This window comes from Varroa destructor, unplaced genomic scaffold (genome assembly GCF_002443255.2).
Source record: "Varroa destructor unplaced genomic scaffold, Vdes_3.0 BEIS01000003.1, whole genome shotgun sequence".
Lineage (NCBI taxonomy): Eukaryota > Metazoa > Arthropoda > Arachnida > Mesostigmata > Varroidae > Varroa > Varroa destructor.
This window is the reverse complement of record NW_019211456.1, coordinates 51,612,828-51,639,428: the sequence shown is the minus strand read 5'-3', so window position 1 is coordinate 51,639,428 and position 26,601 is coordinate 51,612,828. Positions and strand designations below refer to the sequence as shown.

At 39.1% G+C, this 26,601-nt stretch overlaps 2 protein-coding genes and 1 long non-coding RNA gene across 3 annotated transcripts in view; 1 reads left to right on the top strand and 2 right to left on the bottom strand.

Annotated features, from left to right (window-relative positions):
• The window catches only part of LOC111247358 (secretin receptor-like), a 95,963-nt gene extending 92,595 nt beyond the window's left edge, over positions 1-3,368 (top strand). The window contains exon 13 of the mRNA XM_086985539.1: positions 1,877-3,368. Coding sequence (XP_086841665.1) covers positions 1,877-2,204 — 328 coding nt within the window. The 3' untranslated portion in view covers positions 2,205-3,368. The remainder of the gene's footprint in view (positions 1-1,876) is intronic.
• Positions 3,360-26,553, bottom strand: LOC147757109 (uncharacterized). Its single transcript, XR_015325111.1, has 3 exons — positions 25,874-26,553; positions 7,825-7,996; positions 3,360-3,484 (listed from the first exon to the last, which is right to left on the bottom strand). It is a non-coding gene; the product is annotated as an uncharacterized LOC147757109 (long non-coding RNA).
• Positions 19,099-25,126, bottom strand: pn (exopolyphosphatase prune; the record flags this gene model as incomplete). The annotated part of the gene is made up of 3 exons (XM_086982609.1): positions 19,099-20,193; positions 20,765-20,868; positions 25,093-25,126. Coding segments are annotated over 3 exons (1,167 nt in total), but the record flags the coding sequence as incomplete, so codon positions are not given.
• Positions 26,554-26,601: the final 48 nt, after the last annotated feature.

Genomic DNA, 26,601 nt, shown 5'->3' with positions numbered 1-26,601 from the left:
AACGACGAATTTTACACCTGACAATTTTCAAAAGAATTTTGTCATTTTCTCGCTGAATCTCCAGGCCTCATTTTCATCAGATCTTATAGCGTTGTCCCAGACACTTTTCATCAATGTGTTTTCACCTGTATCTGAAAAAAGGTCAGAAAACAAATGCAGACAACTACCGCCCGGTTTCTCAGCCCTCCACTGTCTGCTTTCTTTTCAAGGAACATGTCCCTTATTCCATGCCTCACAGTTTCGTTGTTCAACGACCTAGCTGTGTGTAATTCTCAGACGTCACCCAGAATCGGCCCATGCAAGTAAAGGCTATACTACTGCAACAATTTTGATAAAAAGAATGATACGGTCCTACTTGAGAAAGTGACAAACCTGGGTATCCATCCGATTCACCCGATGAGGCCGTGCTTCGTGGAGGCTGGAGATGTTTGGCTTGTTTTTCACTACGTGCTTTCTGACGTCCTTTAGGAAGGTCGAATTGTTTTTTGTCATATGCGATTTTGTACTTAGTATAGCTAAATATATTCCATCTCAAATTATTTAGTGCATACGAATTACTTGATTAGTACTTGTCCTTTCAATCTCACGATACTTAGAACAGTGCAATTGATGGCCTATGGAAAATTGTATGCGGTTTTGTTAAGCGTTAAGAAGATCTCAACCATAGAATTGATATGGTTATGTACTGAGCGTATCTATAGCTCGAAACATTCGACCATATAGGACATCGATAAACGGATATCCTAACTAATTTCGAAAAAAATATAGATATCTTTATATTCGCAAGTCTTAGCTGTTCACCAAGCACAAGATCAAGATTATTAGACTTCAACGATTGTTTTTACCCTTCAAACGGAAACGATCATCAGAGTGTCGCTGGCGATGGCTCTATATCCCATTCTTATAGCGTTCAGTCTGCCAACGCTCGCTAAAGCCTTAGAGCACCCGTATCTAACGGCAACGTGATACAACACAAAAAGGAATTCCTATTTACTTCACAAATTATAGTGTTCACTACAAAGCAAGGCCGACTGGATCGAACAAAAAAAAATGTAGCCAGTTTAATATGGAAAAAAAAAAAGCTTTTTATTACAACCTACTATTACTATTGATAAATCCATAGGCTACTAGGGCATTGCTTTAGTACGAATAGCATATCCTAGGATTTTTAACGAAACATAATTGTTTGCACACTTCCACAAATCATGTTCAAGACGCATTGACGTTTTGATAAGTGAAGTTTTATAATCATATCTTTCTCGTCCTGTTCTATCGAACTAGAAGTAAAAGTAAGTTATAATATAGGCAAGGGCAATACGTCAGCTGTATGCTATTTTCGATATAACCATGTACAAAAATGCACACTGCAGAAATTTGGATGCAGATTCAAGTGGGTTTGTTCGCATTGTACGGTATGTTCTAGAAAGCTGAAGCCGTAAATCTCACTTTTTATTTGTAAAAAACTTTTCACAAAAAACTTCTTATTTGTACTTAATCCAAATAATGCCGATAGTATTATCTACGCTCTCCATATTATCACACATATGAAATAAATTAATATTTATTAAAATGGCATTAAATATATACAAACGAAAGGGGACCGTAGTTGCCTAAGTCCTCTTAGTTTTTAATAGGTTATTTTAAAAATTTCAGAGAAAATACTTTTCATTGAAGTGTGTATTTTTTGTCCTGGAAGGGTTTCACGCAGCCGTAGCCAAGATTCAGTGATAAGAAGCACTTCAAGGTAGTTCTTATACTACCACGCCGCTATACACTCAGGCTATGTAGCGTCTATGTAAAGGTCGGTCTATTTGGGTATGTACCAGAACAACCATCTAGCATAATACTCCAGGAGAATATTCTCCTAACGTTTCAGGTCTATGGAGAACAGCTGCGAGAGATCAGATCTCTTCGTGCATGATCATTCATCGAATCCGTTTGCACGAAAACTTTCAACGACTTCATACACTGATGCTGTACTTGCCCATCCAGTTGTTGCACACCCAGGGCCTCTACCGCATCTCCAAAGCATTGTTCATGGAGTGCACGTCCACGGCCTCCATGTCCATGCACAACCGGCTGGCAATAATCGTCTCCAAGTGATGCCGGAATTGCACATACTTACGGCTGAAGTCTCCACGTCGATGTCCAGATCGGGTTCGCCCCGCGAGCAAGCCAGCGACCCGAGGTCTATGCCGGTCTGAAAAAAACACACCAATTTAACCTTATTCTTAAGTGTACACTGTAGATGCATAGCTATTCACAGGTGTTGTGCATACTGCTTTCGTGAAGCTTATATGGAACGATAACGCTCAGATGCTCGTATCTATGGACAGTAGTCTGATAAAAAGAAACGAAGTGTCTATATGAAGACTCGCCTGAAATAATCAGTGAAGAACTTTCAAATGTGACTGTATGCCAACTGCGCAGGGATCTCGTCTACTGTTAGGGCACATATGCAGTCAAGCAGCAAATAGGCTTTACCTTATTTCAATAAGTATCCCTCCAAGTCAGCCATTATTAGCCTTTGACGTAAATTATTATGACCTTCGAATTTGCTTCATCACGTGTATGAACACCAGATGAAAAGTATAACTGAAGTCACTTATAGCAGCAACGAGAAACGAAGCCGTTCTCGCTGAAACTTAAGAATGAATGTACTATACGCATTCGTTGGCAGTATGAGGATTGTAGTATTTTTTCAATCAATTCGAACGACTACTACCGCAGTGAGATTGAAGGGTACTGATGAGGAGGCACTGCTACAAGGACTAGGCTTTGGTTCGCAACTGAAGTTAAGCAGATTTCTGAATCGTTTCAGCCATCGAAAATGGCTATAGTACTTAGGGAGAAGTTAGCCAGAGTCGGTAAGTTCATGCTTCAAGTAGAAAAAATTGAGTCATAGGAAGTGTTTACCGTGCTTTAGTGCAAGTATGGCGAAATCAGGCGACAAGAGAGGTCAGAATTCTAAGAGTATCGTCTTGCCTACCAATTAGGTGTCTAAATTGCTATCTATTGAAAACCGTCCGACCAGCGGCCCTTGACAACACCTTCTGTGAATGCTCGGTGCGAATATTTCGCTACCGTTTTTGAAAAGACGATTGACTACACTTTTTTTTCTAAAGCAATTAGAGTTATGGAGAGTTTTATTGTTTAACTTTGCACACTTCGAGCATTTTGTGCTTCTATACAGCTCAAGTTGATGAAACGATGCGTGCGCAAAAAAATAACAAGTTGTATATTGATCTGAAATTGCCTGCGGATGGTAACTACGATGGGAATAAGAACTACAATAGAAATAACAGCAGTGATCGCTCTCATGATCGTTTGGCGATCGGTGGCCAAGGTTCCATAATGTAAATGCTAATTATACATAGCCTTTGTAGAACGTGTCGATGTTATATATCAGCAAGAGGACCGTTTGTAGGTTTCCGTGCGACAAAAGGCAGTCGTAGTCTGTGGCAAGCAGTTGGCCGTCGCAGAACTGAAACAGTTTGGCATTAGTCGAAAACCTCTCAAGCTTCAGGTTTGGATAAAGTCCTGCAACATAATTTTGCGATATTTCTACGTTACGATGCTACTAAATCAATTACTAAGTCAAATGTAACAACACTTATCCCTGCCCTTATACCATTTTTCAATTGCGCCTATATAGCAGTCATCAAAGTAATATCAATGAAAGACAGAAATATGGAAAGCTCACCCACTAAAAGTGTACTAGATATTTTTCATTTCGTTTTCTATTTTCTTTTCAAAAACGTGTAGCCACTGAACCTGTTTAGATAACAGGGTTGAGTCGCTGTATAATCTCATTTGGAACCCCATTTGAGGGTTTGCCGAACAGAGTAAAGCTTCATGCGTCTGGTAAAAAAATGTCTGTGCTAGACTCCTGCACAGTGACACGCATGCATGATAGTTTACACCATACAAATTACTTGGTTTATCTTCGAATGAGAGACAACTGTCAATTGAAGTATTATAGACGATAGAGATTGAGTTCTTCATAATCTGCATTATGAGAACCTCCTTGATAATTTGAAATTTGCATAGAAAAATTACTGACATCATCTGAATTATGACTCGAACACTTCTATAATGGTTACATAGCTGAGTCGTACTGTCCATTCAGCGATTCAATTGATATATTCTAGTTTATGATGTGAGACAATAGCCGTTCGTAGATCGTCGCGTTGTGATACCCAAATGGGTGAAGTCGGTGCTCCATCAGCTGACCTTGCCTGAATATCGGCGTGCGGCCATCCCAACTGAATTAATCTTCTCGTTCAAGCATCTGACTAGGGTTCCGCGTAGGATGTTCTATACTAAGAAATCTGTTGCTTATGCCAAAGTACTGAACGAAGAACTCGGAAGCCGTTATTTCGTTGTAAACATTCATTCAGATCGACTTTCATGCAGTGCGGACTTGTCGAATGTCTATCTGAAACTAAACATTTTATCCTCGACGGTATTAGGCATGATAAATGCGGAGATAAATGAAACTATAGTTGAAGTAAACGGGCTTCAGGCAAACGACGATCATATCGAGCAACAGAGACACAAGTTGTTTATGAAGAATAAACAAACATGAATGGCGGTATTCTGTAATGTAGAATTTTTCAACGATTCTGGCTGTTTGTTTTCAACTATTGTCTGCCGTCACGGATATGGCCACTAGGTAATTTTACCTTGTAGGCTTAAACGTTTTCGTCAGGCCTGGACTCGAAAATGGACACGGGGACGGAGCTTATCCTGTTTCGACTGAATCAAACTCATGCTATGCGCAAACTGAAAGTGCTTTAAAGAGGATTGATTATATTTTTTTTCTATTTCAAAATAATGTCATTGTTAGCTTTATGCCACCTCTTGGTTGAGTTGTTCGCTACCAGGGACAAGTATAATTGTCAAATTATATATTGGCGTACTAAATATGAATGTGTGTGGTGTAAATCGATTAAATGTGGGTAACTGCTAAGTTATTTATGCACGTGCAAAATAAAGTTACAGTTGACTCTGCTGCGGGTGTGTCGTTCTTTACGATTGAACCTGATAGGTAAAAGTCGCAGTAGATAGTTGATTTTCAGCAAATCGTGTAGCCAGCTAAAAGGCATTGTTGAATATGTAAATTTTTATAGAGGAACATTTAATTCGTCGTTGTTATGCAAGAAAACAGTATGGCGGCTATCAATTAAGATGTCCGTATTCTTTCGGCTATTAAACAACAAGGTACCATGTACCTTATTTAAGGGCATATCTGAGTAAAAAATAGACACTGAAGCTAACTAGACTGGTGTCGCTGTTCGATGAATCACCTTTGCCATAACTAGCGTCCCCCTATGTATCTAGCAGACATGTAGGTTTGGCTTGATTTGTCGTGGAAAAGCAACGCTAAGGACGGCATATATGAGATCATGGTTTTACGATTAAAAATATAAGGAAGCTTCTCCATAGACTGTGCAGAAAAACACCTTTCTAGGCAGTAATTTTAGCAGGAATTGCAAATTTATGATTAACTGGTAGTGGAAATCCGTCTGACTTTAAGCAATACCTAATAGGGCCAAATGAAATGCTCGGGGGATAAAATCGAATATCATGTTTTCTCTAAATAACAAACGAGATGTTTCAATGTTTCCACGGTATTTATTCAATTTCGCAATTTAATATTTGGCAAAAAAATAAGACATTTGTTATAAGATAGATAAAAAAAATTGGATATTTAACTTAGAGTAACTAAACCTCATGGCAAGGAAAACAAAGCGAAAGCTATGTCATGGAACTGCTAAAAGAGATTAACAACGAGAACGACCCGATCAATAGAATAGGTCTTCTAAAATAGGATGGCAGAGAAACTGCAGCGGGAATACAGTCGTAGACGAACAGAGCTAGCTTTGATAAAATAAACAGGATCCTGCAATGAATTGTAATTCAATGAACCTACATTTAGAAGCTGAGTGAAGCGCAAGCTAAATACTGTTGAGTAACGCCCGGTGCATTATAAGACGAATGATTGCTTGAGTGTGAAATAAAACAGCAAGTATTCCTGAATTTTTATAAAAGTAATTTGGATCTTATAACATTGCGGATCTGCTAACTAAATTAATAGGCGTTATGCAGTGGAATCTGTGTCCCCAAAAAAAGGCCCTTGCATAGCTACGAGAATCATTCTCAACGCTTTACGGGAGTATTTGCACTGTATGAAACTTGGTTGCACCTCTTGTGTTTACAAACTGACCCTCTTTAGGACTAAACCAGGACTACTATCATAAGTGCAATGAGAACAGCGTTTTCTTAACAATCTATATCGCTACAGAGATAAGAAATCACGCTTAAAATGTTCTTTACCAATTAAAAAAACGACTAATAAATGACGGAAAATAATTTAAAATGGAAAGTAGTAGTAACGTTTCGCTATGCAAATGGTATCGTTCACAGAGTTAGATTGGTCCAGCTCAGAATGGTCTTCAAATGCCAGGAGCTAAGACAGAATATAGGTGAAAATCTTTTATATCCGTTTTTCAAAGGATCTGGAGTGCGGAACAATAGGTTGCTGCTCAAGAACCGCGTCAGTCCAGCCTTGTTTCCTAATAAAAAGCAAAAGAACGCGTACTCGTCTGTGTTGAGAGACCTGATGCTCTAATAGATACCGTCAAGCAAAGGAGTCCTCTAGAGTCGAATTTACAACAAGCTTATTTTCAATAATGCCATTTAAATGATCGATCTAAAGAGTCATCGCAAACGATATCGCTCTCAATGTGGAACCCTATACAACATATGTTAAAGCCTTGCACGGGCAAGCGCCTAAATTATGAGAAACGCCTCATCGTTTTCTTCTAGCAATGCTGGCAGTGGCTAAATTTGTTTCAAGAAGACTATGTGTGATAAACGTTTTGAGCTATCAATAGAAGGCTGTAGTTGCTGTCAGGTACTCAGCAACGTTTTCACTACATACGTTTCAAGATTAATTTAGAATGACGGAGATTGTCTAGGGTATACCCGTGATATACCAGCGTCGTTTATTTAATCATCGTAGATCTTAAACTGAAGAATTATAACTTGTTCTGTTCGCAGTCATTTAAAAACAAGTTACTTCAGGCCAGCGGCTATATTTTATTAAAAAATCTTTACATGCACACTATTGTGCGACGTGCGACTATCGCAAAACCAGAGTTTTTAATAAGCACTTCGGCCGCTTGGGGTTCGAGTCTATTGCAGGTATGGGCAGGAGTTTCGCAGATCAGATCCGTCCCATCAGGTACGTTGATAAGGGGATAGTGAAGTAATCAAGGGGTGGGGAATAAATGGGGCGAGTCACATCCTTTTTGCTTAAGTTAGAGGTGGACTGTGATGCATCTTTCTGTGCTTTTATAAAGTTTTACTTGATGCCAAGCCAGCGCGAAATTAGAAATGGCGATAGTCTTTAAGGAAACATGGGAAAACACTTTAGGTCAACAAAGCCTTTTCACTTTAATTTACCTATCACAAGCAACCTGTCTAATTCGGGGGAAGGCTCTGAGCTAATAAAACATGTTTGTCGATGCTTTCATCTAAGGCTTCATTACGGGCGAAGTAAAACATTTGTGTAGGTTCGAGCCTCGCGTTTAGTTCCACCTGCATTTTTTTTTGCAAAAAGTAACATTTCCAGATCTCTTTCCTTTCTTAGTAGAAATCTCAAACCATAGTTTAGGCATTTACATGCCTGAAGTAGCGTAAGCTGTTTTTTAAATCGTAAATACATGCATGGGCTCGGTGGTTTGATGAAATGTTTTTTTTTGCCATCATAAACTTTGTATAGAAGACCATGTTTATAAGCAGTCATACTTCACGTACCTACAAGAAAGGGAGTCTGTTGCAAACACCTCAGGTACAGTTGTGACGACGATAACGAAGCTGGCGCTAAAAAGATTTGATGTTGCTCGTTGTCCTCATGGGGCACGTAAGAAACAAACCTTGAGCACTCTGAGATGCCCGCATGCGCATTACGGCGATATTCGATCACATTCTATAATAACGTACACAAAGCAAAAACATTAGTATGCTCGTATTCCAATTTTCAGTTGTTACTTATCTTACTAGCCTAATAGTAGAAAACAACAATTAGTTCAAGTATTGCAGTTACTGCAAACGTTATCCCAGTAGCGATCATCTCATTTTTGTCAGCGCTAACTTCCTAATCGTGTACAACACCGAAGATCAATGGACCCAGTTGCTTATCCTTTATGGACGTTGTCTTTTTCTCAGAGTAGACACAAACTTAAGGTGGCCTGCAGTGAATAGCGGAGACACGCAGGCTGAAGTTAACATGAACTCCGGAAGAAAAAAGGAATGACGAGCTATAGAAAAAGGCCTAAATATAGGCGATCGAGTCCTACGAGATTATTTAGTATCCCGCTATGAACGGTGCAACGTATTTCTTTATCAAGCTTGCAATAACCATGGAATCTGTAACCGAAGGAAATGTTGATAGTTCTGCTATAAGCATCACGTTCTTAATTAAGATTAGTCCGTAGAATGATTGCTGAGATAACAGGAAAGGGTACCTAAGATACGTAGCTGTTAAGATAGCACGATAGTGACGTTATGATTGCGTACAAGCGGGAATAATGCTACATGATGGTGCCATACACCGAAGGAAACTATCTTTGACATTCGTTTCTAGTTTCTCCAACAAAGGGCAATTCCATAAAAACGGAGAGAAAAATTAAACGTCAATATCGAAAACCGCCCTGTCAGGTGGCCCAGCGGCCAACATCTTAAGGCGCAAACCTTTTCTGGTCGAATCTAACGTACTTGACCAATTTCGCAGCGCATTTTCCCTTCGAATTTCGAACGATGGCAACCGTTCAATACGATTCAAGATGAATACGATTCAAGTGAACAGCCCTATTTTGTTGCTAATGTCTACTACGAATACAGTAATAACTGAGTAACTGGATTGTAAGATGACGTCCATAGAGAGATGAAATAGATTAGTAATTAGTGATAAGACTATTTAGCAGGCGCATGAATGTTTCCAGCACACAGATACCATTAATTATCTTTATCTCTTTGGTCTACTGCGGTAGCAAGGTAGAAGTACTTAGATAGTCTCTCTACAGTGTAGGTTTTCTACAATGGAAAAGAAGTTAAGTACTTGGGATTCACGTTACCGCAAATATTTTGTACCCTTACCAAATCTACACAATGGGCATATGATAGAAACCCACGATGTACGGGTATAAGCGGTTTGTCAACGGCTTCACCGACCCCTCACGGTTAAAACCTAAATGAAAATTTCCTGAATATACATAATAGGCTAGACACATGCTTCGTATGTTATGAAAAGCGTTACGTAGAATTTTAGTTTTAGCGCAACCCTTTATATTTACCACGTATACTGCTACGAATGAAGCTTACGATCAATAGCTAGAAGCTGCCCTATTCAAGTTCGACACTAGAATCTACTCCGTTTACACAACGTTTAATCGTTTGCTTTGGTTCTACCTAAGACCCAGCGTGTATTCTATTGCGGACGCTGTAACACCTAAACTTAATTTGCTAACAGAGCTAAATCGAAGGAAGAACTGAGCAAACAATGATCATGCAGCGGACCTTGCGGAAGAAGGCTCACACTGATCTAGAGACGCTTTTGCTTTCATCCAACGTTGATCTTCGGTTTATCGTTCTACAGTGGGTCTTTATGCCTGCCGCTAACCTGGACAAGGGTTTAATGACAAACAGCGTTGCAGTGATTGATGGCTATTATTTCAGCCGAAAGCATCGGAGGCAAAAAGCGAACTATTTTTTTGTGCTATAGTTGTAGACTTACGCGCCTTAAATTAGATACCAAATTGAACCTACGACGACAATGAAGATAATAAATAATGGACACGCATGTCCGTCGAGGACTGCTGACACGCCAAGTAGGTTTTCTGAAACCACGAAGTTGCCTATATCCGATATAAGTACGCCCTAGCACTAAATATAGATGATAGGCAACATGGACAGAGCGGTCTGGGGGATACTTATGACGTGGCCTCTGCCATCGATCAACAGTGTAATTCATGTACTACGTTTCGCCAAAGAATGTACGTGTCTCATATTTGCCTATACTCATTCGACAGTTATTCTCGGTCTGTTGGCAAGGAAGTAGCGCTCAGTAATCCAAAGAGGTTGAACAGGCACCTTTTTGGCGGATAAATTATATAGAGACCCAGCAAGGGCAACACTGTGTATACAGTTAGATTGATGTTATTTACTGTAACCGCATCCAATCCACCCGCTGTTTTTGTGGATGGCCGACTATAGGCCTTCTTAGGGGGACTGGCTACATCACTACAACAGTGTATTGCTTTATAATGTAATATTCTTTCACAATAGAGTGAAAAAAATCATTCGCCATTTTGAGTTTGGATTATTGCTACTGTTGTAGCTGTGCAAACATTGAAGTCTTGAGTCGAAAAAAAACAGCGGCGATCCGCCACTCATTCTCTAATGCAGATCTTCGAGTGGGTGGAATGAACGCAGATGGAGTAAATGTGTAGGACCTATCACCAGTGCACTGCTGTGCTGGATGCACGAACCTCGTCAGGTAAAAAAAAACTCTTGACTTACACTTTTCCCGCCCTTGACGACCAAATTGTATTACCTTCATTTCCCTATTGCAGTTCATCGAGAGATTCGCTAGAGTCAATGACAAAGTAAATTTTCACGAATCGAATGTAAAGCTTTAGATTTTATGACGCCAGCAACCGCCACGTTAGGTGGCTAAATTACAATGCCTCAGAGAGATCCATTAGACCTGTGACAGAAAAAGCAAAAAAGGCAGAGAGAGAGAGAGACAACAGTGACAGTTGCGAGAACGAATACATACATGCACAGCTAATTAGGAGAAGTTGCACGATCAGACGCTGACGTTCAGGCTTAAGTAAGCTGTCCGAACTTTGTTCTATTTGCGTTGATATGCTGTGCTTTGAGCAACGATACGAGTTGAATCTAGCCCTGTAAGCGTGAGAAATTCCGTACGCGGCCCGCTTGCACTAGCTTGAGCTTTAATTTTCCCATTGACAATGTTTCCTATAGCGAATAAAATGTGGAAATCTACACGAAACTTTAGTTATTGTATTGGCTGACCGCTTCGCAACGTCCTTTCCTTGTGTCTCAGGGGCACAGGTTAAGTAGAGGATACCTTAGGCAACAATTATACCCTGGTGCGTTAACGTTTGACTAGTTACCGTCAGAAAATGTACGGCTCTCGTACTAGTGATTTTTGTGATTATTATTAGAAATTATTGTACGATACAAGACAAAATTTTACCAAATTTCAAAATTTTTCTAATGAGCACGTAATCAACGATTCCTTGCGCTTTTCTGATAGAGCTTTCATCTGGATTAAATATGGCTTCGTTTTCAAACTAGGTACTCGCGTTTTGTAGTGCTTCGTTAAGCATGTTACTCCACGGTGCAATGAATACTATTTCTTAAGCTTGTTAACTACCTCAAACTACAGAAGTTTCTAAAAATGCTTGAAACTTCTTCCGATAAAATATCTTCCATAACGACAGATAGAGACTAAAATTGTTTCAAGCTTGTTATTTTATACTAAGAGACGATTATGTGGAGATTATCTAATTATTTTTTTAAAATTGCAAATTCCATCAAGGCAGTTAATCATACCCGTACAGATCGATGTACACGCGAAAACGCTCAAAAAAAAATACGACCTTTGAAAAGAGCTACGCTTTACAGGACGTATCGTCTTAACCGATACAATATCCCGTTTACATGAACGTACAGTTTACAAACAATAATCATGAATCTCAAGACCCTTTGCATGATGCTTTTACAAGCATAAATTGATCTCACAAAGTAATCTCTTATTGCTCATCGACAATGTTCATCCAGAGTTCTAAAAATGGAAATAGAAAAATCTCCGAACGGTAGTAAACATTCCGAATACGTTTTTCGGTGTGGCGTACAGACGACGTACCAACAATCAATTATAAGATGTATGTAATACTTTGAAGAGCATTAAGAGCGAGCTTCATGACAAGAGCGATTATTCATTCAGGGGTCGCTCTTTAGCTTCGACTATCCGTTTGGCCAATAAGTCGTATGTTTAAAAAGAAAGAGGAAATGCTCCGAAATCGTTTTCTTTAGAACAGTGTTAAACGGCTTAAAAAAGAAGACTTGAAACGAACTTGTAAGAAATAACACAAACAAATTGGCTTAGTTTTACAGTACCTATACAACAGTTAGATAAACTCAGTAGAGGAAGCGGTGGGCCCTACTGTGGAAGATTGCGTTGCCTAACCTAACGTAAAAATTCTCTAATAAAATGCTATGAATTGAAAATAAGTGCTGTCTTAAGGATTAGTACTTTATATATATCATGGTACTGTTCCGCATCTAAGCACCCGTATTTCACAATGTAGTTGTGCAGGCCAAGACCATCTTAGAACAACCGTGCAACAATCGTTTGTCGTCTAAGTGGCCTGTACAGTCATTCATTAAAAATGTCTGCTGGCTCGACCGAACAGACAATTTGGTTCCTCTTATTTTTATATACGCATATATACACCTTCACTCAATGTGTTGATTTTTGAGGACGTAAATTTGAAAAATAACACATGGAAATTAATGACCGCCTTCAAGATCCAACCAAACTGTTTACTCACCTGCGTATTATTGTTGTGTAGTCTTCTGCTATAGCAGAACGGATTACACGACTTCGGTTGTCCAACAAAGACGTCGATATTCTGATCATTTATGTTGAAAAACACGACTTACAACCTACTCAAGTAACAAACGTTTTTTTGGCAACGACCTAGATGCGCACTAAGGCTACAGTTACGGCGGTCCTATCTGCAAACCTGTAAAATCAACAACCGCTTTTGCCTTGCGCAGTTATACGCTCTCTTTTTGTTTTGACAAACTCGTTATTATTATCTTGCTACAGTTGTTTCATTATACGGTCGTTCTAACGTCAACGAGTAAGATTTTTGCCACACCCAACTCAACCGGTTCCGGCCAATTGCATCTGTGATAAAATCTACGTACTAGACTCTATTTGAAAATCGTTTGACAGAACAGTTATGACGTATTTCGACCCCGCTTAATATCATTACGTTATATCATCTAATATGACACGTATATATCATTCATATAGGCACTATCCTCGAATATGTAGACTACGTATTCTAATATTGTTTGTAGCTTGTGTACGTAGATTTCTATGACTTGAAGGTACTTGATCAAGCATTAAATTTAGTACCTGTAGTAAAGACCTTGATGAGGAATACTATTATTTGTCTGACAGGGACGTGTAGCACGCGCGTACACGTCACAGGTTGTCGCACGCGTCGGTGTACATGGATGTCGCCGGGGCTCGTCGGCTTTCTGTGCCACTGACCCTATAAACTCGATCACTGCAATTATTTTTTATCTGATAGATTGGTATTTATGGCTACATTTGCTTAGTGAATGTCCGATTTCGACTGCCAGTTGAGCTGATATTAGTTTTTATCAGTGGACGGAGAACTTTATAGGGAAAATAAAAACAAACTTCCCAAAACCGAATACTGTTGATACTCTACGAAGCGGTGCATAAATCAAATGACAATGTAAGTTAAATTAGGAAAAAAAAAGTGTCACCGATATGAAAAACATCAGTATCACTGATTTATGATTCACTTGCATTCAATTCATTTTGTGCTACCTAAAACCCGAAAACAGATACGCCGCAGAATCTAATATGAAATGCCCAGCGCAAATCTCTCATAGTCGGCAGGTTTGACATTTGCTGTCTGTCGACTTCATGGACTTCAGTGCTACATTCAGCTGATGATCAATCTCCAAAAAAAGCTGATGCTCTTTTGGAAACTACCGAGCCACCATTGCAGCAGTATGATCGGCTGCAATATAATATTAGCCCGCTACATTAACTCAGCAATTATTTTCTACGAGTATAATGAACTATAATATTATAGAGTTGAGTGGGTAAGCTGGAACAACCGGCAGATCTGTCGCAAAGCGTTCCAAGCATGTGTCTCTATAGCAACAATTTTTTACAAATATAGCGAAATTAGATGGAGTTTCTGGCGATTTCGAACATCGATTAGCCGTTGCACAGATCGCATAGCGTTCAGTTCAGTTGCAATGGACATCTCCATAGTAACCATTTACGATATTTTCTTAGTTACGAACTTGAAATTTGCCAAATTAATTGACCAAAAATTACGATAACCGTTGATAAGTATAGGACGATAAAAAGATCCCTTAGTTTGTCTGCCTTCGAGGCGGATAATCATCAGCAATAACCGCCCCGTTTCAGAAGACTATAACGACGGCGCTGACGTTGACGTTCAAGCCAGTTGTCGACAAGGCTCATTGCTATGATACTGGCCATATTAGTACCTACGGTACAGCTTAAGAGTAGAAACAAAAGCTGGAAAAAGCGACTGCTTCAGTAGCCTACAGGGGTCTATAGTGAAAAATAGAGGAACATATAATCATATTTTACGTAGTGCAACGGAACGATTTCGAAGGTAAGGGTCTAATCGTGAGCCTCCAATGCGCAGTGGCAAAGGTACGACAGTGTGAGAGCCATCCCCCAGACCACCTATGTGAAGGAAATGAATGCGAGCACCCAGACTGGGGCACTAATAGGGCTCCATCTCGGCCCACTCTATTATTGTCAGTAGATACTTGATCATATAGTTAGTTACCCTTTATCTTTTGGTAAAAAATAATTTATAGGCATTTTTCTTACAAAAATTAATGCAGGTTCCGCAATAGAACAAATATAGATAAGTGCATACTTATCGCAAGTCAGCAAGGTCTATGCCTAGGTAGTCAACAGCCTATTTGAATTGGTTAATCTCCAGAACTCACGTAACTAGGCTTGACTAAATTCAGTATCTTAAATAATTTACTTCATTATCCTGCTCCTGTCGACGTTCATGCTTTATATGCCTCGCTGGATCCATAGCCTCAGAAGCTGTGGTCTTGTCATCATCCCAACGAAAAACAAATATAAACGAGAAGAAGTGACCAACAGGAAAGAATTTTGACACAATGGTAGAAGGCAAAGCGACAAGCTATGAAGTAAACAGAGGGCAAACTCTGTTCATTCTTTTCGTGTGATCTAAAAATCTAGACAAAACGAATGTAACTCCTACAAGCGCAATTAGAAAGTATTTATTTTTAGCTAGGAAGGGTTTTTTTTTGCTTTTTATCTGAGATGTGACGGGAACCGGCCTCGATGCCGATTACACTATAACGGTTGTGCTTATCTGCGTGTGTGCACCTGTGTACCATGAAGAAATAAAAATGTATTCCATAGCTCACTGCTATTTTCTTACGTTGTGTCATAATGTTAAAAGGACGCTTTTCCCAGAAACGGTTCACGTCCACTATCATTATCGCGTTCCATTATGATACAGGCTGGGCCACAAAAGTGTGTACACTGTTTTTATTGTTTTTAATAATTTAGTGAGTGGCACCACTTACCTACTGCAGGAATGGTTTTGCTATGCATTCGGGAGGGCTTTGGTGAAAATGGCAAATTTCACTATCAATAGGGTAAAGCACCTGCATACTATTATTGCAGTTTAACAGCATGGCCTCATGAGAATCTTTTAAACTGATGGGTTAAACAAAGGCGTCCTATAGATTAGCTTAATTGTTTTTTAGACCAGTCTAGGCTAGATAATCGACGACACTGGAAGATTTAAAAGCCACATTGACCCAGAGCGCGCTATAATACCAATAATACAGGTTTTTGAATCTATAGTCCACCATTATCAGCGGTCTATTGACCAAAACGGTAATAATTTTGAACAGCTGCGACAGGAGAAAAAGTACCACATTTTTTCCTTTTTATTGCAATTTAAATGTAAATTACATGCTTATAGAAACCAAATGTCAGTTATATTATGTGTAGATTTTTTGAGACATCCCATACGTTTTTTTTGCTGCGGCCTCGATAAAAGCAAAACACACGCTTTCTTCACATACGATTTACATGTAATAACATCAATGTAATCTGATTGCCAAGCAAGCTTCATATCATTATTGTCGAGTCTGATGCGGATGCTCAGAGGTATCTGGTATACTGGATACCCAGATCCTTGTCAACATACATTTTATGATCAACAGTGCTATACCTAAAGGCCGTCGAGGAAAGATGGTAAAAATTGGCAAATCGTTCTCTCACCAGTAGCGGAGTGTTTATATATAAATATATTTACGTATAAACATACATTTTATATTCGTTTGAACTGTCCTGTGAAATTAATGAACTTGCTATATTATCAATTAAAATGAAGCGAATGAAAATGTATTGCCATAACAAACAAGACCTTGTGCTAATTACAGCTTTTATGATAATAATAACCCTACCGCAACGATTTTTAGAAGTGACTTTGGAGGCGCCTCTCAGGTTCTCAACCTAATAGAGCTTTTTTGCACAACATTCATTTATTTAGGTCAACGCAGTACAAAATAATAGCGAAGCAGAATCTCTCCAATCTTTATTTCCTATATATATATATATATATATATATATATATAGGAAATATGGTGACGTCTACGCTGATCGCTTCGTTGAGTGTACTAGCTAAGTTTTATTCGGCAAACAGCGCAATGGGTTTCATTACCAACAGTTGAAACCGTCGATAATCCTCTTATTTTTTTCTCAACCTTGAATTTCTAGCCTGGTTTTCTACCACATTTTTCTTACTCCATCATTATCAATAGTGGCTTTTCAAGGCTGCCCTTCGACTCTTACCTTGATGATGCTGTTTCTCGGGCAATTGAATTTCAGGTAAAAGATAGAAAAGTAAAATCCTGCTCAACCATCCCCAAAAAATCAGACAGACTTTTAGAAGATGACACAACCAATCTGTTTTCGTGGACTTTGTGTTCCAGCTGAAAACTAAAATGCAGTACGGTAGCAAATCAACACAATAAATTTCCAGGCGGCATCTTGTGTTACTGCTGATCCCTTATTTGCTTTTTGTGATAATAAAGGTGTCCGATTGAATATTCTGCTTTGTTTTGCCATTTGCTAAAAGCGTGGCCTTAATGCATAACTATAGCATCGCGTCACATACAAAAACACATACGTTCATACCAGTACAAAAGAAGTTACCGTTAGTTTTATTTTCTCCACGTTACTACTGTACATACGGGTGGTGACCATTAGCGGAATGTAAGTTTTTCCCATTTTCCAAGTGAAGTGTTTTGAAGACATTTCCCATTTTCAAAGTGTGCATACATGTTAGTTGGGCTCGAAGCTAAATAATGAAAAAACGACGCGAGCAGTTTTTTTCGCAAGGCAAAAGGAAGATCTCCAAACATAAATATATCAGCATAGCATTGCGAACGTCACCCGTAGCCGATCAGGAAATAGATTATACCTGCTTCTCCTGCCACGTCTCATTGAATAAGAAGAGTGTTTATCATTGAACTTAACCTGTTTTACTTATAATACGTTAGTTAGCTGCACTGTTCTAAAGATACACTGAAACATTCGTATTCGATATGGCAGCCTTAGATGAACTCAGTAACTTACGTGATATGAAAACAATGTGATATTGGATCAAGGAAGAGATTTCCATCTATCAAATCAGGTTTGTTTAAAACTAGGGAGTCATATAAATTAATACAAGGCATAAAGTTGGACAGCTTTGTTAGGTAACCAATACAGCATCGGAACAAAGTAGCAAAATAGGTCAAATAACTGGGACAGCCAACGTCACGGGCAAAACCACTACGAGATTCTATAAGACCAACCGTATCACTGATCGGCCCATATATCATAATTGAAACCTATATACAATTTTTAACACTGAAGTAACGGTATTAATATGTTATTTTACTTAATATATTGAATACTCTACAGCACATAGTTTCTCATAGTTTAAGTAGAATAGGCCAAATATTTTTTAAATACAGTAAGTGACAAAGGTAAGGCTAGTCAGTGCAGTCTGTGATTATTATTCTATGACATCCTGAATTGTATCAGGCTAAGTGAGTTGAAGCCGTTTCCCAAGATATTAATTGTTGAAGTTTGGTCAAGGACTTATACTTTTTGTCGACTGCTGAGGAAATGATAAATTATGAGCAAATTGATCCAATGTAGAAGTGTATTTTTCCGACCGTCCTAGCTATAGGTACGTAGATAGAAGTCGACTTTGTAGTTAGGACCTACTATACATGTGCCAGAACACTGATATAACCAGGTCAATCATGACTATTTGTTACCGTAAAAATATGCCTATAAAAATATGCCGTAAAAATAAAAGGACATATAGGGCATGGAGGCCGCGAAGGAATACTACTCAAGTTTGAACGAGCCTGTGCCCCATTAATATGATCCACCAATAGACCTTTAAATAAGGTTTTGGCCAAAAGCACAGTTATTTAACCAAAATCTATAGCGACTAATACCCACAAATTTGTATAAAAGATGTATATATTCATTATTTTATGTTCAAATGAAGCAGAGGTACATATAACGTTTCGTTTTACCAGTGATAAAGGAATAATAGATTTTAGGCCAATTCTAATTAAACTTCGAAAAGCACTATCTGAGGAGCTAGGGCGCTTGTTCACCAGCCGCGTAACCCGAGTTCTATGGGAGACATAAGCTAGCGATTACAAAATAATCCTCCAAATCGAAAAGCTTGAATCAATGAGATCTCTTGGTTAATGGTGTTAAAAGTAATACATCAAAAAATATTTAGATATATATTAGGACGCATATTTAGAAGAGTCTTATCTAATTTGCAGTGCCCACTATAGGGCAAATTACAAATGATCGCACACTCTATTCTGAGAGTTATAGTCTCGAGCACAACAAGATATTGGCTTTTATGTGGCATCGAGCCGAAAGAGAAGTTCCTCTACTTTCAGCAGACGGTAAGCCATCAGTGAGTTAACGGGCTAATCAAGTTACCAGCTTTATCGATGTCACGTTGAAAACCCATGTCAAAGCAGACAATCGTCTGTGCATACTAGGACCGGGCCAAAGCCGCTAAATGCGCACTGATTCATATCCTATCCGCATTCTGAACTTCTACATATCCTGCTTAGAATATAGAAAGGAAGAAGCTAGTAGAGTCTTAGCGTATTTCATTTATTGCGCCTACTATAAAATTTGTATATGAACGTATATAGGCAGTGTCCTTAAGCGGAATCCTGTTCAGACGATATTTTGTACGACGCTGCGAATAAGCGGACTGCAGGCAGGACAACTTTTCTAGAGGCTCCGACGTTTTTCTGTATGAAAACGCTACTTGCTGGGTGCTGACTGTAGATGGTCGAACAAGAAGTTATTTCTTCTAAGTCAAGAAGCGGCTGGTCGAAGCGCTTCAGGTAATCGACCAACGCCTCACGTAAAGGATCAATTTTCGCATGAATTAACATTTCTCGTTGCATGCAGTCCTGCTCGCTATCCTGCATTTTTGTAGTTGTCGTCATTACAATAACCGCATTGGCCTTTTGCTGTTGCCGGAAAAACTCTAGATCAGCTCGAAAGTTGGACATCGCTAAAAGACTCTTCAACGACACCGGCACAGTCGACACAGTAATTGTCAATTCGTTCTCTGAAATTACTTTGAGGTCCTTTCTAAGAAGGTCGCGAACAGCCATCCAAGAAACGGATGATTTCGCCTCTTTAATCTGGACAAACTCCGAATCCCAGTCTATATTTGGAGCAAACGATAACAACTCTTTGAATACTTTTTCGTCTTTTGGCGTTGCCTTGTTGGCTGATTTGCTGAAGTTCACTGTGTCAACGATGATCGTAGATAGCAACAGTTTTGTTATTGTCTCATCAGCGAGCTCGCGATGATCTGCTAGAAGCTTTTCTCCAACCAGGGTAGCGCACGACCCTACCATTTCGATCTTTTTGTCTATCGGTGAGGTAAACGATGCTTCCCACTTATGATGATCGATGACCCGTACAACAGCATCATTGATGGTCTCAAGGCACTTTGGAACGACGTTGTGGTCCACGAGGGTCACCTCGAGCTTTTTGGCCTTATGCAAGTCAGTAAGACAAAGGTCGTCGAAGAAATTCAGTAGATCTTCCGTTATATTAAGCCTGTTAAATACGAATTGAACCTCGGTCTTGAGAGGGTAGTCTGATCGAGGAATGTTTAGCATCGGTACTACAAGACGTTCAGTCTTCGATCCCAATATATAACCAGCCACCTGCATGTAGCGTATTTCACGTAAACTTATTAAGCCCATACTCAGACTCGTACAGACCTGTTTCCTAATCACTATCCACGTAATTAGGTAAAGCGCTAATTTAGAACTAACAAGAAAGTCTTACAACCAGTAAGACTAGCAATGAGTATCTCCATACCAGACGTCTGTTACAATCGGTGTTTACTCACGCAATCTAGAAGGAAATCATTAGTTTTCTGACTTTTTTTTTTCTTTGTAACGAAAAGTCAAGAGCGTTAAAATAATGTGTTTAATGTAGAATTGGAATGTGAAATACCTACTATATTAATTTTTCTAATTAGAACGAAGAGTGTGTACGAATACCCCTTTCTGACATAATTCAAATATATTCCGCAAATATTGGCCGTGGGCCTTGTTTTTTTTGTGTTGTTCGCAACGGTATTTTAGGACGGCATCCTTATTTTGGTATATACATAAAATCCTTCGTCAGCTTCTACCTCCTCTAGCCGAGATCACTAAGTTCTTGTAGTTACAATTGACATGCATGATAGCTCGCACGTTAGATCCAAATAGGGTAAATCAGAAAACATACCACGGCGCTGACCGCCGAGTCGAGGTCACAGGCTTCATTCCCAATGACAACGTGGACGTTACGTGTAGTTGCAGCTTGTGTAGACAGGGCCTGCCGCACTGAGCCTAAATACGATGATAGGCCCATGGCCATTAGTAGGGAAAATGTAGACGTCTAAAACGTCCAAATCAATGAAATCAGTGTCCAAGTATGTGCTTACTGTTATGAAGATAATGCTGACTGTTATAGACTAATGTTTGAGTCTGGTTATTTACCACATTTGAAAGTAGTAAAGAATGAGCCTTGTGAATAATTATCAGAAAATAATGATTCATATGCATTTCGTTGAGTAAATACTAAAGACCATTGCTAAAAGGGCGTCTTCCTCTATTCTCAACTAAAAGTAGGTTACATTTTAATATGAGGAGGATATTTCGCGTCATATTGATGGTCCGACTTCGTTTCTTTTGAATTTAAATAAATCTTAAAGAAGCCGTAAAAACCTAAAGCTATAGCTATTTTCTCTAGCAGTTAGCAATTTTTATGCAGCTTTCATGTCGAGATGCGGAGAGCCCTGAGGAGATAATAGGCGTATTTGGACGACCGGTCAGGTTCACGTTTTCGAATAGTCGCAAGGATCAATCTGGAGATGAAGGCCGGTCAGTATTTACAACGTGAGTAACATTATAAACCGTTTATGGTCACAATTCGGGAACACTTTATTACGTCAAAAGGTATCTTGTTTGGCGAACTTATTTGTATACGTCCTTCTCGTATGTGTATCCGTGCTATTATATGTGTAACCGTGCTTACCAAAAACACATGCCCTATCAAATTTTGTACAATAATATAAAGTAACGTCGATACGATGCTTTGAGCTCGATAGGCAAAGTACCTACTCACATTTCCGTAACGAAACTGCATATATATACATATATATATATATACACGCAGCTTCGTTGGTACTTTTAAGCCCAATATGTTTAGTGGTTGCAATTAATAACCGTTATTTACAAAAGTCAATTGATATATATATGCTAATATATATTAGTCCTTTCCTTACTTCAGAATTCGGTACACATCATTGGATTTTATTCACTAAACACCATTGATTACGTTACGAAAAGCATCTGCATACTGCGAATTTATAGGTAACAGATGAAAGAAACAGGTAAAACCGTAATAGTACCGCCTTGATAGGAAAAGCCAAATGCGTTTTATAGCCACCTAGAACCTAGAATAACCGTTCCACCGATAGGCGCTCTTATTATGAATAATCGCTGCTGGGGGAAATCGGCCAAATGACTTTACTGATACAATGCGTAATTTGACGTCGTAGCGCTGGCAGATAATTGCGGCAGAAAAATTATAGTACATAATAATTTACTTTAGCCAAAAGCATCCACAACATATTTACATTACATTACAAATGGATCCTTTTCTGCAACAATAAGAGAAGACAAATGCAGAAATCACGCAACAACTAATTATAGCTAATTATAACTAATTAGAGCTATTAAACAAAGCCCTGGCGATCTTCCTAAAACTTCACTAAGAAACGCCTAAAAAACCGCTACATAGGCACTACAAATTCACTGATGGCACGAATGAGGACAAATGATTCGCACGCTGGAATCATCAAGTACTTTTACTACAGAATGGTGATTGGAAGTGGTACTGATATGTTAAACCGCGCTCTCATAACTCAAAGGGAACGAATCAACTGGGCTAAAAGGACAAACCTCTAATGATATAGACCTCCCTAAATCCCTAAATCCCTAAGTCCCTAAATCGAAATACAGTGCGCAAACCAAGAAACATTCAGCTACCGAAGCTTTGTGCCATTCCTGTCGTCCGAAAAAATAGAAAAAAAAACGATGTTTTGAGCAGTATACGAGAAGCCTTGCTCAAAAAAATTCCAATCCTCAATTCGCATTTAGATCATGCAGTCTTAATCGTCGTTGCTAAAGTGAAAACTGGATAGCCTCTATTGACTTCAGCACCAATGTCGAGTGAGAACATCATGTATCTGCTGTCTATCCTGGAGGACATCTACATGAAGCTGACTGTCGACTACTAAACCTCTATAGTAAATTTCACAGAAGCGTACCTTCAGGTAGAAGCATACAGAAGCGAAGGTATGTAACTAGTACTACCCTTAAAAGTTCCCCTCAATAGATTCATCCGTTTTTCGATAATAACATGGACCCAAAGAACTTCTAACAGTTGGCGAATACCGTAACAGCGGAGTTCTCTGCTACGGTGGGTACCCAGACGACACTGTAATTACTGTCGTGTTTTTGACGAATACGAAAAAATAAACAAAATACTATTTGTTTACAATTTGTCAGTTTAGCAGGTGACAGCCAAAAAAAAGATGATTGAACAAACTGATGAAAAGGTGAGACTCTATCTCGAATAAAGCCGGGCGGCGATATGATAAAAGCCCTCTTGTGACTTTGATAAAAGTCACAACCTTATATGTGTGCCTGCTCCTTGCGAAGTAGATCAGTTGCGCACGCGTTGCGTTGCGTTACTTGTTATAAAAGCGCATCTACAGCATACATATCTAGAAATGAGGTGACATCCTCATGCCGTCAAGCAACTTGCTTGCCAATAAGCATTTCTTAGACTCGAGGCAATTCTAAAGTCGGCTTTTACTTAAGCTTACGAGCAATTATAATATCTGAGTTATTTTGTTCCACAGGTACCAAGAGAAGGGTATAGGTGTCACACACCTTGAAAAGCGACCTCAAAAATGATGAACCCACGACGCATATCACTTAAAAGCCTCAGCCATCACAAGTGAAGGTGTGCCTTCGCAGCGCATAGCCGAATAACCTACGTACATTCTTCCATTTTCGCGAATCCTTATCGATTACCCAAGAATATCTCATATGTGGGCGCATTAAGTCGACCCCGGCAAGTACAAGGCAGATCGTATGAAGCTCATCCCAATGCTGCCAATATGAAGCGACTCGTTATGCAAGTGTATCTAGCTTGATTGCGATAGTGAATATACCGTACACTTGCGCCGCATGCTCCTCTGGTGAATCGAAAATCCGTCAAGCTACTACAAAGTAGCTGTTACAATTCGGCCTTAAGAGTGGATAAAACCGGTTACTTTTCCAGGGCGTCTTTGCTGACTTTCTTATCTTGGGAGCGCCGATACACATTTGAAGCGAGCCGAAATGTTCGCCATTACTTAGAATACGGCTATGTCGACAATCTACGTCGCCTGGTATCACCATCCGTAACTACTAACGCAACACTGACAGTGGATCACAATTCAAGGCAAGTTTATTGACAAATTATCCAAGAAAAACAACGTGGATGACCATTGTTTTTCGGAGCACCAGCCGGAACTGAACGACCAAGTTAAAAAATTCATAGATATTTTTAAAAATCACTCTGCGACCAGCGTTAACGGGGATCTTGACAAGCGCTAAATGCAGTTTTTCAAAGTTCTGATGATTAGCCAATCAGAGCATTTTGGCAATAAATTTAAGTCACTTTGGGCGAATCTGCAAGAAAACCTGGACTATCGTCATCCCTGCATGCTGTCTGGGAAGGCGGGTTCGCTATTGACGATCCCCAAATCCAGCGAAGAGTATCAAACCCCGACGTACTATCGAGCTTTCCAGGTGCTTTTTCTTCCATGAATTCAATATGAGACAAATGGACGAGTCAGCTAAACACGATGAAATCTGAAATGATGATTGTATACTGTGTGGCCACCAATTCCTCAACTAAAAGTTAAGTTGAACAGAGGCTAAGAAACCAAAGCGCAACCATCGGCCATCTGCGCTTCCCAACGTCAACCTAAACCATCATTTGAAATCCAGAACGCTGACGCAACGTCGTAATTGTCTTAAGCTAAGATGCGGTAGAGATAGAGATAGAGCTTAATAAAGCTTCGTATAGTAACAATTAATAAAAATAACAATAACTTATGCCAAATGATCAATATGACGATATAAGTTTTCGCAAATTAACCGTGTGCTATGTTTTCTGCTTTACTCCCTCCATGAAATGTGCGCTCCCTTATCTGAATGTTGTAATGTAGCGATAACATAGACAGACCTATCGATATTTAATTTCTTACTCATTGATTAGGACGTCCCCAAAAAAATACATTTTTACAACTACAATTTGCTTTTCTAAAACTATAAGATACAGTCGACAACAGATACGACTGCGGTACGAACAGAAGAGCGACGTTAACCTGAAGAAAGTGCAGAATCCCTATGACACAAATGGGTAACATAGTTAACTGATTATTACTATAATAATCTTATTGTGTGAAAAAGTTCTACTTTTGCAAAAATTAATTCTCGTAACATACGTACATCGTGGCTGCGCATTAACAAACAAACGCACATGTCATCGTGAGTACGTAACGGATATAGTTACACATTGGAAATATTGCCCACTAAGCTCACTTAAGGAGATATTTCCTAAAAATTACAATAAAAATGATAACAGGTGCGTGACAGTGTTTTGTTATACAATGTTCGCCATTGTTGCCAAAATACCTATATATGGGTTTGAATAAATTTTGAACAAGCCCGCCTTAAAAACAGTGCTCTGATACACTTACGAAACCCAAAACAATATAATTTTGAACGACTTCCGTCGTATCCAAACTCCACTCGTAAACATGAATTCCCAACTAGGACTTAGTTCGAATTATTTGACGAGTTGATTCTAGGCCATTGCGCAAGTCTGACCTGCACGGATAACAATAATCAATTCTGAACTCGAAACTATACAGCGTGAACAATACGTTCTATTGACAATGATCAGTGCTGAGCGACTTCAATGCTTACCTACAGCAAATTTCACTATTCTACCTTTGATTTTGTCGTAGCTGGCCGTCCATCACATTTGATATCAAATAAAGTGTACTGTGAAGAACCGAAATAGCGTAACGAAGTTGCTTTTATATAATAGAGCTAACTCTTCGAGTAATTATTTTCTATAAATCCCCATGAAAAAAGCTAAATGAATACGCGCTAAAAGATTTTCCAAAAAGTAGTTCTGTTCTTTCGCCGCTAAGGGCTACGTTATCCAAACTATGGCGCTATGTGAGTTTGCAATTTATCGTTTTTGTAAATTTTCGATACATACCAACGCCGTTTCTTTAGACCACGGTTCGTTCGAATACCAGTGGAATATTACTAGCGGAAAACCGATCGCTTGCAGGCCGCACTACCGAATTTCATACGGAGAATGTTAACAAAGTATAGGGTCAGAAGGAGATTTTCGTCTCACTGGCTTAACTGAACCGAACACGGCCTGGATGACAACCCAGAATGAACCATTTTTTCGTACGTTTCTAGATATTTCATCGCGGTGTTCACACTAGAGGCTAGGGCACCAGAAAATATACCATTTTTCTTATTGGAGTAAGCTAACAACGGAGTTTATCATGAGCGAAGAGTACGAGCTTCAATATTCACTGCCATCATTTTCAGCGACGCAGCCTTACACATGTGGTATACCAAAAAATAACATGGATAACCTTTGATTGAAAAAATGTTATATTTATAATTGGTTCATGACCGAGTGATGAAATTTGAATATTAAACAAATGTTTACGTCAAAAGAGCCTCTCACATAAGACTAAATCTTTTGAATGAATCGTAAAAGGTGGTGACCATTTAAACCTCGCTAAACAGGGTTGGAACATAGTTTGGATCAGCTGCTTGTCTTAGCTTATGAAATACAATCAGCGCTTGAACTATCTGCCTCCTGACGATCGTCCTAAATCTTCGGTCAATTCTCATTACACACATAAATATGCCTAATTAGTATGAGTCGCCCGCCTTTTTCGTCCTTGCGAATCGTCTGCTTAG